Here is a 12,296-nt window from a genome sequence, read left to right as displayed (position 1 = left end):
TTTGCTCTCTGTAGCCGTATGAATGGCAAACTACAGTGATTACCAGCGGCAGCACACATAAAATTTCTTCTGAAATTTTCGCTTTCTAGTTCTTATTATTATTTTCCTTTTTCCGCCTGAAATTTTGCAGCGAATCTCGCCCGCAGTTTTGAGAAAAGCTTCATATATGTTACCTCATTTTGTGCGGCGGATCTGGAATGGTGTGCTATGACTTTTGGTCTTTATGAATTTTATAGTTTTTAAATATTAATATTTTAGTGAAAATTTTCCCCGCTCCTCTGCCAAACAGTTTTGACATTAGGGTTACATATGTTAGATCATTTTGTGCGGCTGGAGTTGGACTATTATGTCATGACTTTTGGTGTTCATGACTTTTATAGTTTTTAAATATTAATATTTTAGTGCAAATTTAGGCCAATTCATCTTTTGGCGCCAAATAAACAGACTTCATTTGTGGTGTGTTGGCTCTCTAGTGGTATGCCGGGAGTGGTACAGCCTGTGTACCCTTGTTTGGATTACCGTAATGATGACAATTTCAACGGTGCGCACAGCGTCGCTGCTTTCAGGAGCCATTGGAATTTTTAAGGTTGCGCAAATCATTCAAAAGTTACGGTAATGCTTGGTGGAAAACTCAATATCCCACAATTCATAGCACGCCTCTACAGAGTGAACAATGGCGCCACCACTTCTTTTATATGTCTTTTATTCTTGTTTCTAGGTCACAAAATAAGCTTTTAAGATATTTTCAGGCGAGAATGTAGGTGTGTAAACTTCAAATATCTGCTTGTTTTATCAAGACATCCCATATTTAGCGACAGTGCTCTGACTACGTCGCTCCTGCCTGACAGCTAGCCGGCTACCTAGCTAGCTGCCGCACTTGGCTGCAAATGGATAGCGAGGGACTCTCTGTCGTTTCACCTCCCGGTCTCGCAAATGCTCGCATAGAATCGGAGTTACAGCTGGATGTGGAAAAAATAACTGAGTTGTTTGGTGGTGGAGCTACAACAGAGGGCAGCTACCCACCGGTGTGTGACAGAAAGGACATGCCGCCAACGAGACATATGAGGCCGGGCAGGCGATTGCTAACGCGGTGGTCAATCATGGATCAGGGAAAGCGAAGGCAGGAGCGTGAGGTGAACTGAATTTCAGGTAAGAAGTTATGAACTGCACTCTATTTGGGTCAGATATAAACCGAGTTTAGGTGTAGTTTATTTAGCAGCAGTTCTCTTATGTGTTGCTGATAGTCGGCTAGCTAGCTAGCGCCCGCTAGCATAGTTAGCTCGCGCGCCGCTAGCAACCCTTCGTGAAAAAGCACCCAGGCTTGGCTTATATTGAGGCGGGTGAAACTCGTGTCAGCACCCGGTCGCTCTCTATTTGGGTCAGATATAAACCGAGTTTAGGTGTAGTTTATTTAGCAGCAGTTCTCTTATGTGTTGCTGATAGTCGGCTAGCTAGCTAGCTAGCGCCGCTAGCATAGTTAGCTCAGCGCCGCTAGCAACCCTTCGTGAAAAAGCACCCAGGCTTGGCTTATATTGAGGCGGGTGAAACTCGTGTCAGCACCCGGTCGCTCTCTATTTGGGTCAGATATAAACCGAGTTTAGGTGTAGTTTATTTAGCAGCAGTTCTCTTATGTGTTGCTGATAGTCGGCTTAGCTAGCTAGCGCCGCTAGCATAGTTAGCTTCGCCGCTAGCAACCCTTCGTGAAAAAAACACCCAGGCTTGGCTTATATTGAGGCGGGTGAAACTCGTGTCAGCACCGGTCGCTCTCTATTTGGGTCAGATATAAACCGAGTTTAGGTGTAATTTATTTTCGTTGACCTTTACAATCGTAATGCCACGGGAGTTTATATACAGCTGTGTGCGCACTAAGTTACTGACGTTGGACTTTATTTTATTCATTAGGGTTAGTTCATAGAGTTGCCGTGCTGTACAAACGGAATCGTCCCACATTCAGAGAAAACATTATGATTTATTCTGTCGTTACGAAGCCTCCCTGTCATTCTCTCGCGTGTTGAAACGTCAATCATGAAACTGATCAATGATCGGCTGTTCGCTCTTATTTATCGTGCTAAACAACAGCAGCACGCTTTAAGCTTGATCAGCTGTTGTTAGAATTCTTTTGATTTTAATTTCTAGTATCAGCTGATGTTTGCTGGAGCATGAAGATGAAATCAGGAGATGTCCTTACTGAATCATCAGAGCTGAACTGGTGATGGAGAAACAGGTTTACACTTTAGGTGACATGAATGAGTTGAAGGAAGTTATGAGTTGTTTCTGAGAGACAAAGACCAAGCTCCTTTTTGTGTGTAGCTGACAGCTGGTAACTGTGCAGGGGCGGATCTAGCAAAGCTTTTAGGGGGGAGCTAGGCATTAACAGAGAAAGGTGGACACAAAGATATACTTTTCTTTCTTACTCTCATATAAAATATTTAGCTTTTATTAAATAGTTATCTGAATCTCACAACCAAAGTTTGTATAATAATACACAGGATTGGCTGTAGACCATTGTTCATAATTCAGAACACTGTGTAAAAATAACAAAAACAAAAAGTGAATACATGTGTGAAAAGTGGTCTATAATGTAATGCTTCAAAGTGTGTTCATGCAAACATTGTCGGGTCTGCCGTGGTACAATGGGACTTCTGCTCATGAACCTGTGTGCACAGCGTCTGCAAATCGGCGCTGTACAAAGTAACTTCATCTTTACACAAAACTGTAAGCTGTCATCTGTGAAGCGTGAGCGGTGTTTGTTTTTACCATAGTTCATGGTGGAGAATGGCTGCTCTTCTGAGTTTTGCTCTCTGTAGCCGTATGAATGGCAAACTACAGTGATTAGCAGCGGCATAGGCACACATAAAATTTCTTCTGAAATTTTCGCTTTCTAGTTGATTGTGTAGGACCGCTTCCCAAAAACAAAGTCAGGACGTCAGTATATTTTAACTTTGATGTGCGCCGCCACACGCTTCCCCGAGGCTATTCCGTTTCACACTGTTAAAGTCAAAGCTGTTGTCAGAGTGCAAGTGAACTTTTTCTCCGCTTTCGGTTTGCCAAAATCTGTTCAAACGGACCGAGGGTCAAACTTCATATCCAAAATTTTCACTCAGCTCTTGAAATCGCTTGGCATAAAGCATTAAAAATCCAGTGTGTATCATCCCGAATCACAGGGCGTGCTCAAGGGTTTCCATCAAACATTAAAAGCTATGATGAGAAAGTTCTGCGTCGAGTCAGGAAGAGAGTGGGATGAGGGTCTGCCTCTTCTCCTTCTATTGGTGAGAGAGTGGTGCAGGAGTCCACGGGTTTCAGTCCCGCAGATCTGGTGTTTGAACACACAGTGCGTGTCCCCGCGACTGCTCAAAGAGATCTTCTCTCAGACAAAGTTCTGTGGGTCCTACACTGTCCAAGAGAAACTGAGTGACACAGATTCTGTTATAGGCACCCCAGACTGTAGAAGAAAGCGTCATGTGGCTTCATCTCGTCAACCTGATGAAGCCTTATTTTTTCGCGAGGCAGGTGTAAACCCCTCTTCGTCCCCTGCTGCACCGTCAGCCTTGCCTGTAGTTGTGTCAGCGGCCCCATCTCAGTATAATCCAGAAAGTGATGGCTTAGTTTTCGCTTGTGCTGAGGGTTGCTCCTGACTCAGAAACTCTGAAATATTAGTGAATTTAAAATACCACCTAAAGCATTTGGATGATGCTGCCCAGAATGATTTGTGCTCTCTGATCAAAAATCACCCATCCCTGATTGCTGACACTCCACCTCGCACCACTGTCATGAACATGACGTAGATGTAGGTGACCATCCTCAGATCAAACAACACGCTTGTCGTGTGAACCCTACTATTAAATCTTGTTCTTTTTATTCTTTTACTGGACAGAGAGAACACGACTCAGTTGTCAAAGTATTTATAATTATTTTATTCAATCATTACTTTCCGGAAAGGGATGTGCACCAGGCCAAACCCTCTGCAGATCTAAAACATTACAAGAATATCACCTATGTTATAATCCGCTTGCTCCTCCCCTACTAAACCGTCCCTTGATCTATTTCAATACTACATGTCTACCCTATAGCTGCAAAACTGTCTGCATCCTCGCTCCTCGTGTTATTTTAGTAACCCTACTTGATCTGTGTGTGTGCATTGCTTAGTTCCGCTTTTCTGTACTTCCTGTTCTTCACAGTTTCCTGTTTTTGCACAGTATTTCAGTCTGGCTAAGCAATTGGTTTGTGAGTCAAAGCTGGCCTGTTATTAAAATACATAAACAAAATAATCAAATAAGCACTAGGAAAACATATATGTTCCTCAACACCTACCAAATGCGCACTTTTTCAGCAAGAAGTTTCCTACTTGCTAAAAAATGGTCTAGCTGTCCCGAGTTCTAGTACATGGAGTGCCTTCTCATGCCGAAGGAAGACAAAACCCCATGTTTTTGTACAGATTTTCAAAAAGTAAACAGTGTGACCAAACCAGACTCCTATCCTCTCCCCCGAATGGAAGATTGTGTTGATAGGGTTTGCTCTGCAAAGTTTGTCACTTGATTTATTAAAGGGTTATTGGCAAGTTCCCCTCACTCCACATGCATCAGTTCCGCCTTCGTCACTCCCAATCACTTTCTCCAATATATATCGTCATGCCTTTTGCCATTCGAAATGCCCCTGCCACATTCCAACACCCTCACTAGATAAGCCACTGTGGCTTATCTAGTGAAGCAGGTGGGTCAGGGTCAGGTGCGCCCCCTCCTGGCCAAAATTCAGGCTGTCCTACATTTCCCTCTGCCTCGCACTAGATGTGAGATTCGCCGTGTTCTCGGAATGGCCGGCTACTATCATGGTTTCTGCAAAAATTTTGCTGATGTAGTTGCACCTCTCACCAGTCTCACTAGTGTGTCAAAACCATTAGTGTGGTCATCCACTTGCCAGAATGCATTTCAGTCTGCCAAAGTTCAGAACACCAGTCTTTGCCACTCTTGATTTTATGCGTCCTTTCAAACTAGAGGTGGATGCCAGCGCCAGCTGTGCAGGTGAGGTGCTGTTGCAGAAGGATGAGCAGGGTGTTGATCATCCAATCGGTTACTTTTTAAGGAAATTCAACATTCACCAGCAAAATTACAGTACCATAGATAAAGATGCTCTTTCCCTGTTGCTTGCACTGCCACATTTTGGTTCATTTTGGCGCTACAACATATATGGGTTGTAGTTCATCGCCTGTCATTGTCTACACCGATCACAAGCCCTTTGTGTTTTTGACTAGAATACAAAATTCCAACTAGAGGCTCATGAGATGGTAACTCCTAGTACAGGATTTTAATTTGGAGATCCATCACAAAAAAGGAACCGAGAATGTGACAGCAGATGCACTGTCGAGTGGTTTTCTCCACTCCTAAGTGCCAAACATCTGTAGGGGAGATGTTTGGTCTTGGGAAGGGCAGTGTTACGGCCCTGGCCAGCTGTATATTTTGTGGTGTTTTATGTCTTTAAGAATCTACAGATCCTTCCTGATTGGAGAGCTGACGGCGGCTGATTGGTCCCCTGATCATGTGGCTGTTTTTAAAAGATGCCTCACCAGCAGTTGTCGGCGGCAGCGCCTGACAGCAGCAGACCTGACCCTGGCTTCCAAACCTTGTGTTACCCGTGTGTGGCTCCTGAGATTTACTGAGTTTTTGTATATAGTGTGTAAATTAGTTAACTTGTAAATGGACACTGAAACAGAAGGGGTGAGCTGCCTTACTATTTTCTTGTGCTGTTTTCTCCTGTTCATTTCAGTTAGGGAGTTAGGTGTAGCCTGTGTCTTTTGTTTGGTTTTTGTTTCACATAGGGCAGGGGTCTGCAACCTTTAACACCCAAAGAGCCATTTGGACACGATTTCCACGCAAAAGAAAACACTGGGAGCCGCAAATACTTTTTGACATCTAAAATGAAGATAACACTGTATATATTGTTTTTTACCTTTATGCTTTGTGTGAACAACTAAGGTGTGTTGCTTAAATCCATGAAGTGCTACAGAGAAAATTACATTTTGTGTAATTAACACATTTTGAACTCTTAAAGAAATATAACAAAAGCAAAGACACCCAGCTGAACTAAAAAATGATCCATGTAGCAAACAAAAACTGTTGTCAGCCGCCACTCTTATATCGCCTTTGGGCTGTTGGAGCCTTGACCTGACTTTTAAAAAAATAACTGGAAAAAAAGCACTATGCTGCTAAAAAATGAAAAATAGATATTTGCAAAATTCTGCCTAAATATCTATTTTACCTGGTTAATGTGTGTGGCGGGGCGTGGTTTGCAGCACCGCTGCAGGGGAGGCGGACGCACCTGAGCAGCACCCGCAATCACGCCTCGCCGCCTTAACGTCTGTGCTCTCTATGCTGTTGTTGGTGTGTGTCGGGCTGTGAGCTGAAAAGCTACAGCCGGCTGTATGCGTACAGCAACCGTGTGTGAAAAGTGGTCAATAAAGAGATGCTGAAAAGCGTGTTCATGCAAACATCGTCGAGTCTGCCGTGATATGTTTACAATGAGACTTCTGCTCCTGAACGTCTGCGCACAGTGTCTGCAAATCGGGGCTGTACGAAGTCACTTTCGTCTTTACGCAGGACTGTAAGCTGTCATCTGTGAGGCGTGAGCAGTGTTTGTTTTTAACATAGTTCACGGTGGAGCTGCTGACATAATGTGGATCCGAAGATCCATAATTGGCTTACCTGGGGTTGAAAGTCTCAATAAATGTACGGCGTTTCGGCGGGTACACCGGCTTCCGCAAGTGTGACGCTTATTTTGAGTGATCAAAAACTAATAGAATATAATTTTATATTTATATTTCAATATCACAATAATCTTCCAATTTAGAACTACAAGTTAAAAAAGAACTAACATAAATAAAATACACTTCAGCTAATTACTTACAAAAAAAATAAAAATAAATTCCCAAACCACGTGGAGTCGCATTAAAGGGACTAAAGAGCCGCAGGTTGCCGACCCCTGACATAGGGTTTTAGGTAGCACCTCCTTTCCTGACTTAGCTTGTTTTGTTTGTTATTTTGGCCTTTGTTCACCCCGGACTTAAGTTTTCAGTGTAGACACAAATAAACCACCGTTCACTTCAAAGATTGGCTTCTGGGTATGGTTTGGGGGACCCGGGTTGGGTCACTTCCTTTCTTACCCTTATGTTATGGTCCTGTACCCCTAGACTGGAGCGCAACACCCCTACAATGTCTCCCAAAAGGTTGATTCTGTCCAGAGTAGACAAGCTTAAAAACACACCAAGTCATCCACCTACAACGTGTTTGTTGACCTCTTTCATCCCACTAATGGAGGCAGTTTCAGTTTGTTCCACGACTTCATTTCACTCACTGTCTCTGTTTGTATCTCTGTCACTGCAGGACCAACATGGAGCGAGAAGTCAGCGCTCTCAGGAGGCCGACAAACCTCACAGAAGAAAGGGAGAGAAAAAATACAGCTGTGATGAGTGTGGGAAGGGTTTTACCCATCTTGGAAACTTTAAAGCACACCAACTCGTCCACGGTGGAGATAAACCGTACAGCTGTGAGTTGTGTGGAAAACTTTTTACCCAGAAAGGACACCTAAAATCACACCAAGTCATCCACAGTGGAGTTAAACCATACAGCTGTGAGTTGTGTGGAAAGTCTTATACCCATCCTGGAAGGTTAAAAACACACAAACTCATCCACAGTGAAGAGAAAGCATACAGCTGTGAGTTGTGTGGTAAAGCTTTTACTTGCAGTGGTAACTTACAGCGTCATCAAGTTGCTCACTTTGGAATTAAGGCGTACAGCTGTGATCAGTGTGGAAAAACTTTTGCTTGTAGTGGCACCTTACGACGTCATCAATTTACCCACTCTGGAATCAAGGGATACAGCTGTGATCAGTGTGGAAAAACTTTTGCTTGCAGTAGCCACTTACGACGTCATCAAGTTACTCACTCTGGATTTAAAGCATACAGCTGCGACTTGTGTGGAAAGTCTTTTAATGATCCTGGAAACTTGAAAAAACACCAACTCATCCACAGTGGAGTTAAATCGTACATGTGTGAGTTGTGTGGAAAGTCTTTTACCCAGGCTGGAAACTTAAAAAGACACCAAGTCATCCACAGTGGAGTTAAACCATACAGCTGTGAGTTGTGTGGTAAAGCTTTTAGTTGCAGTAGCACCTTAAGACATCATCAAGTTACCCACTCTGGAATTAAGGCATACAGCTGTGATCAGTGTGGTAAAGCTTTTGCTTTCAGTAGCACCTTACGACATCATCTAGTTACCCACTCTGGAATTAAGGCGTACAGCTGTGACATTTGTGGAAAAACTTTCAGGACGCTAGGTTACCGCAATATTCACGTACGGATTCACACCAGACATGACGTTTACTCCTGTGATCTGTGTGGCAAACTGTTTACAACATATCCACACTTGCAACGCCACAAACTTACCCACACTGAGGAGAGACCTTATAAATGCGACCTGTGTGAAAAGGCTTTTAAAGAGCCACGTTCCCTGAGAGTTCACCATCAGATCCACACCAGAAAGAGACTATAAGTGCAGTTACTGTGAGGTATGTATTTATATTTTTACTGTTGCCGCTATTTTGAAGTATTATGTGAATGAAGTTTAATTTCAAAGCTAAATTAGACATGAAAACTTTATGGACAGAATATTGAGTCAAATCTGATACAAATCTCCTGAAACTTGTTGGAAGAGTAAAGTTTTAAAAGCTTCTCCCCTTCCTACCTATCTGACATTCACAATCCAATGGAAGCATCGGAGAGCAGCTTGAGGTTAGTATCTTGTGGGATGCAGAGTACAGCATCCAGGGGTTTAACCACCAATCTTCCCATTAAGTAGATTACCTACAAATTAAGAGTCATTTTCGCCCAGTAAGCGGAGTGTTATAATGTAAACAGTAAAATGTGGACGTTGGCAGAGATGCTCTTTATTTCAGGCAACATTCAGGATAAAAATGTTGAAGGAATTGCCTGACCTTCACTATCTTTGTGTCTTTGTTTAGAAGCAGAGTGACACAGATGGATCCAGTTCTCAACCCTGTCGTCACTGTGGTGGTGGGAAAGCGTTTCAGTCAGCAACTGAGTGTAAAACGACATCAACGTAGACAGACTGGTGACAAAATGAACTACTGCAAAGAATATGGGAGAAGCTTCCCCACATCACATGAATTCTGTCACAGTGGGGTTAAAAAGCAGCTTCAAGAATTACAGTTCATACTCCAAACACAAACGATCCCACACTGTAAATAGTTTTACTGTTACTAATATGGAAAAAAATTCACTTCATTTTCTGCTCTGTGCAAACATCAGCGTGATCATGCAGTACTGAAATCACTGGATCACAATGAATCTGAAGAGACCGTGAATAATCCTTAAATTTATCAATCTGCAAGTATAGATACCTACGCCAAAATTTTTTCCTTTTCTTACAACCACTGATCAACGGCCATGAGTACCATTCGCACTGAATAGGGATATACGTGAAAAGGGAAAGACCATCTCTGAATCGAGGAGGGGGCCTAAGGGTACATCTGTCACCATCTTACAATGCTGTGATTGCAGCCATTCCCCAACTCTCTGTGAATGGTACTCATGGACATTAATCAGTGGGTTTTGGTCAGTGGTTGTTGATCAATGGTCATGAGAATTTGCATAATTTAGATTAAGGAACTGACCTCACAGCCCATTGTTCCTCAGTGGGCTGGTTATAGTCATTATTTAAATGTACTGTTTATAAGTTTTGGGGAAACCTGCAGTCAGCTGAGACTGAAGAAGTCACTTGGATGAGTGACGAAACGTTTCTCCCAAAAAACGCTACGTCCAGGTGAACACAATCAACTTTTGGGGAATTTAGTACTTTAATTTTTATGTGGCAATGATATCTATTATACAGAACTGATACTGCAGCAGTTCTTGCACGTTTAAGTTTAATAGACATTTAAAGGATGAATTTGTGCAGTATTTGTTTTTTTTTGATAACCAGCAAACATTGATAATTAGAAGCCTCATGAGTCATTATTATTGTATTTTTATGAAAGAAACTAAATTTCTCAAAGAGAAAACTCTGATTTGTGGTTATGAGTATTAGGAGATAATTAACATTGATTTGTACCATTACAATAATCCAGCTGCAGTTTTATCATTTTGGATTTTAATCACTGATTAATTTTATTATTTTCTGTTTTTAATTTGTTGGATTTTTTTATTGCTCTGTTGTGAAAGCTCAGTTTATTAGTTGTATTCAATGAACTCTGTAAAGTTTGTCTTACAAGACAGTTTGGTGTGAAAAATAAAGAAATGGTTTCATAGGTAATTATTTGAGGCACGATTTCCCTTCCTGTATTTCAGAGTAAAGACTGAGGTGACAAATGGAAACATGTTTACATGTTTATCAGAGGAGGAGACTGTTCTCTTGGCTGCCCTCCCTCACAAATAAAATAAAAAACAAATAAAATGCCAACACAGATGAGTTTTTAGTTTACCATATTTAGAATGAGTCCGAGGTATCCGGTCTTTAAGTGATGACGTGATGAATCCTGCTTCCGGGCCCAAAGTAGTCTGCATTTAATAAGGCTGCTGTGTTTTTAACATGTTTTAATGCTTTATGTCTTGTTCTATTTAATCTCAACAAGCCCCTGATCACTGTCGGCTTCTCATGGCTTTTATTACCGCTAATCACTTTAAAGCTCAGTTTTTAAACCCTTAGATGTAACTACAGCCCAGCCCATGCAGCAGTATATTAATCTCTAACCTCGTATTGTGGATGGATTATCTCAGTTGTTCTCCTGACTGACGTTTGGTCCGTTTACAGCATCTTGCCATGTGATTGCATTTGTCCCTAACCATTGGGAACACTTAAGTTAACTTTTATTGAGTGGAAAAAAGTCCTCCGTTCGTTAGCGTTCGCCCTCCAGCTTTTACTGCTTATGTTATGCTAACATAGCTTTGTCGCGCTAGCGATCACATAGCACATCATACCAGCTAGCCCAACTTCAGTAACCCTATAAACGTCACTGCTTTTAACTTTCCTGTCTTCATTTATGTTGGAAGTGATAGCAGAGCTGTACGTTTTAATTTGTTTCATAAATCCCTCAGCAAGAACATGCTATATTATATTTAGATAGAAGCTAGTGAGCTAACTTCCTGCTAACTTCTAACTCCGTTAAATGTCATAAATTTCATGGATGCCTGGATCTTAAACTTAATTTTTACACATGGTAGAGCAGCCACACTGATCATTTTATTACAGATGAAAGAATTTAGACAGTTTTTCAACTCTCAGTAATGCTGCAGTGATCATTTGACTTTGGGACCTGCAGTGGAGTTTAGGGCCCAGACATGGCTAATAACGTCAGACTTAAAGACCGGATATTTTAACTGGTGAAAGATTAGCATAAGAATAGATAGTTATATTAATAATTAAATAAAGATAATTATATTGAATTAATATGTTAAAACATTAAATGCCAGCTACTCTTACAACACATTAACATGTGGGCTTCAAGGTTATAGAAAACAAAGTACAGTCAAAGTATAGTGTGTAGTACAAATAGTAACTCTGTGTTTTTGTAGAGAAACTGGGTCAGTGATGATGAGGATCACTCATAGTATGAAGCAAAGTTTCACTCATGTCTTTCCACACGTGTCCAAATCAAAAAGCTGCTGAAACATTTATGAAATCATAAACTACACACTATTGTCAGATTTATTTACTCTTAAAAGGGTAAAAGTTGTCTCTTTCCACTTTAAGACAGGGGAACTTACAGATGCAGGTTCTCTCTGGATCTGTGTGATCGGGCTGTCTGGAAACTGGACTCCTGCTCCTTGTGCTGCAGATGTGACAGGTGTGACCTTGGCACATGTGAGAAGTCCTGGGTTCAAATCCCCAATGAACCCACGCTGGATTTTTAGCACAAGTATTGCACATTGATAATAATCTCTCACAGTGTGCAGCAAGAAGAGTAATGGAGCTGGTAAGTGTTTGAAATTTATTGAATTTAAAAGAAGATGAGTGAAAACTCAAAATATCTCACATTTCTACATTTTTATTCCATATTTGGGGAAAGATTTAAATCTGAATTAGAAAAAAATTAAATGCATTTTTGAGGTGAATTTATTAAATTCTTCTGCAGTTTTTTCATGTGTGTTCCTACCAGTAAAATAAGGTTAAAAATCAGTTTTGCTTACTATAACTAATTTCCCCTTTGATAAAACCTATTGGTCGTTTCATATTTTTAATGACTCGCCTGTTTGGATTTTGCTAGGGTTTAAACTGTGGGGCCCATCCATG

The 12,296-nt window shown here is 41.4% G+C and overlaps 1 protein-coding gene across 8 annotated transcripts in view; it reads left to right on the top strand.

Moving 5' to 3' along the window:
* LOC120441802 (zinc finger protein 729-like) overlaps nt 1–9,541 on the top strand; it is a 69,852-nt gene extending 60,311 nt beyond the window's left edge. For all 8 annotated transcript variants that reach the window (XM_039617217.1, XM_039617218.1, XM_039617219.1 and 5 more), the window contains 2 exons: nt 7,374–8,556; nt 9,010–9,541. In XM_039617217.1, the coding sequence (XP_039473151.1) occupies nt 7,374–8,540 (1,167 nt within the window). In that variant the 3' untranslated portion in view covers nt 8,541–8,556; nt 9,010–9,541. The remainder of the gene's footprint in view (nt 1–7,373; nt 8,557–9,009) is intronic.
* Nucleotides 9,542–12,296: the final 2,755 nt, after the last annotated feature.

This window comes from Oreochromis aureus, linkage group 9 (assembly GCF_013358895.1).
Source record: "Oreochromis aureus strain Israel breed Guangdong linkage group 9, ZZ_aureus, whole genome shotgun sequence".
Classification (NCBI taxonomy): domain Eukaryota; kingdom Metazoa; phylum Chordata; class Actinopteri; order Cichliformes; family Cichlidae; genus Oreochromis; species Oreochromis aureus.
The sequence above is the reverse complement of the archived record's forward strand: the minus strand, read 5'-3'. Positions and strand labels throughout refer to the sequence as shown.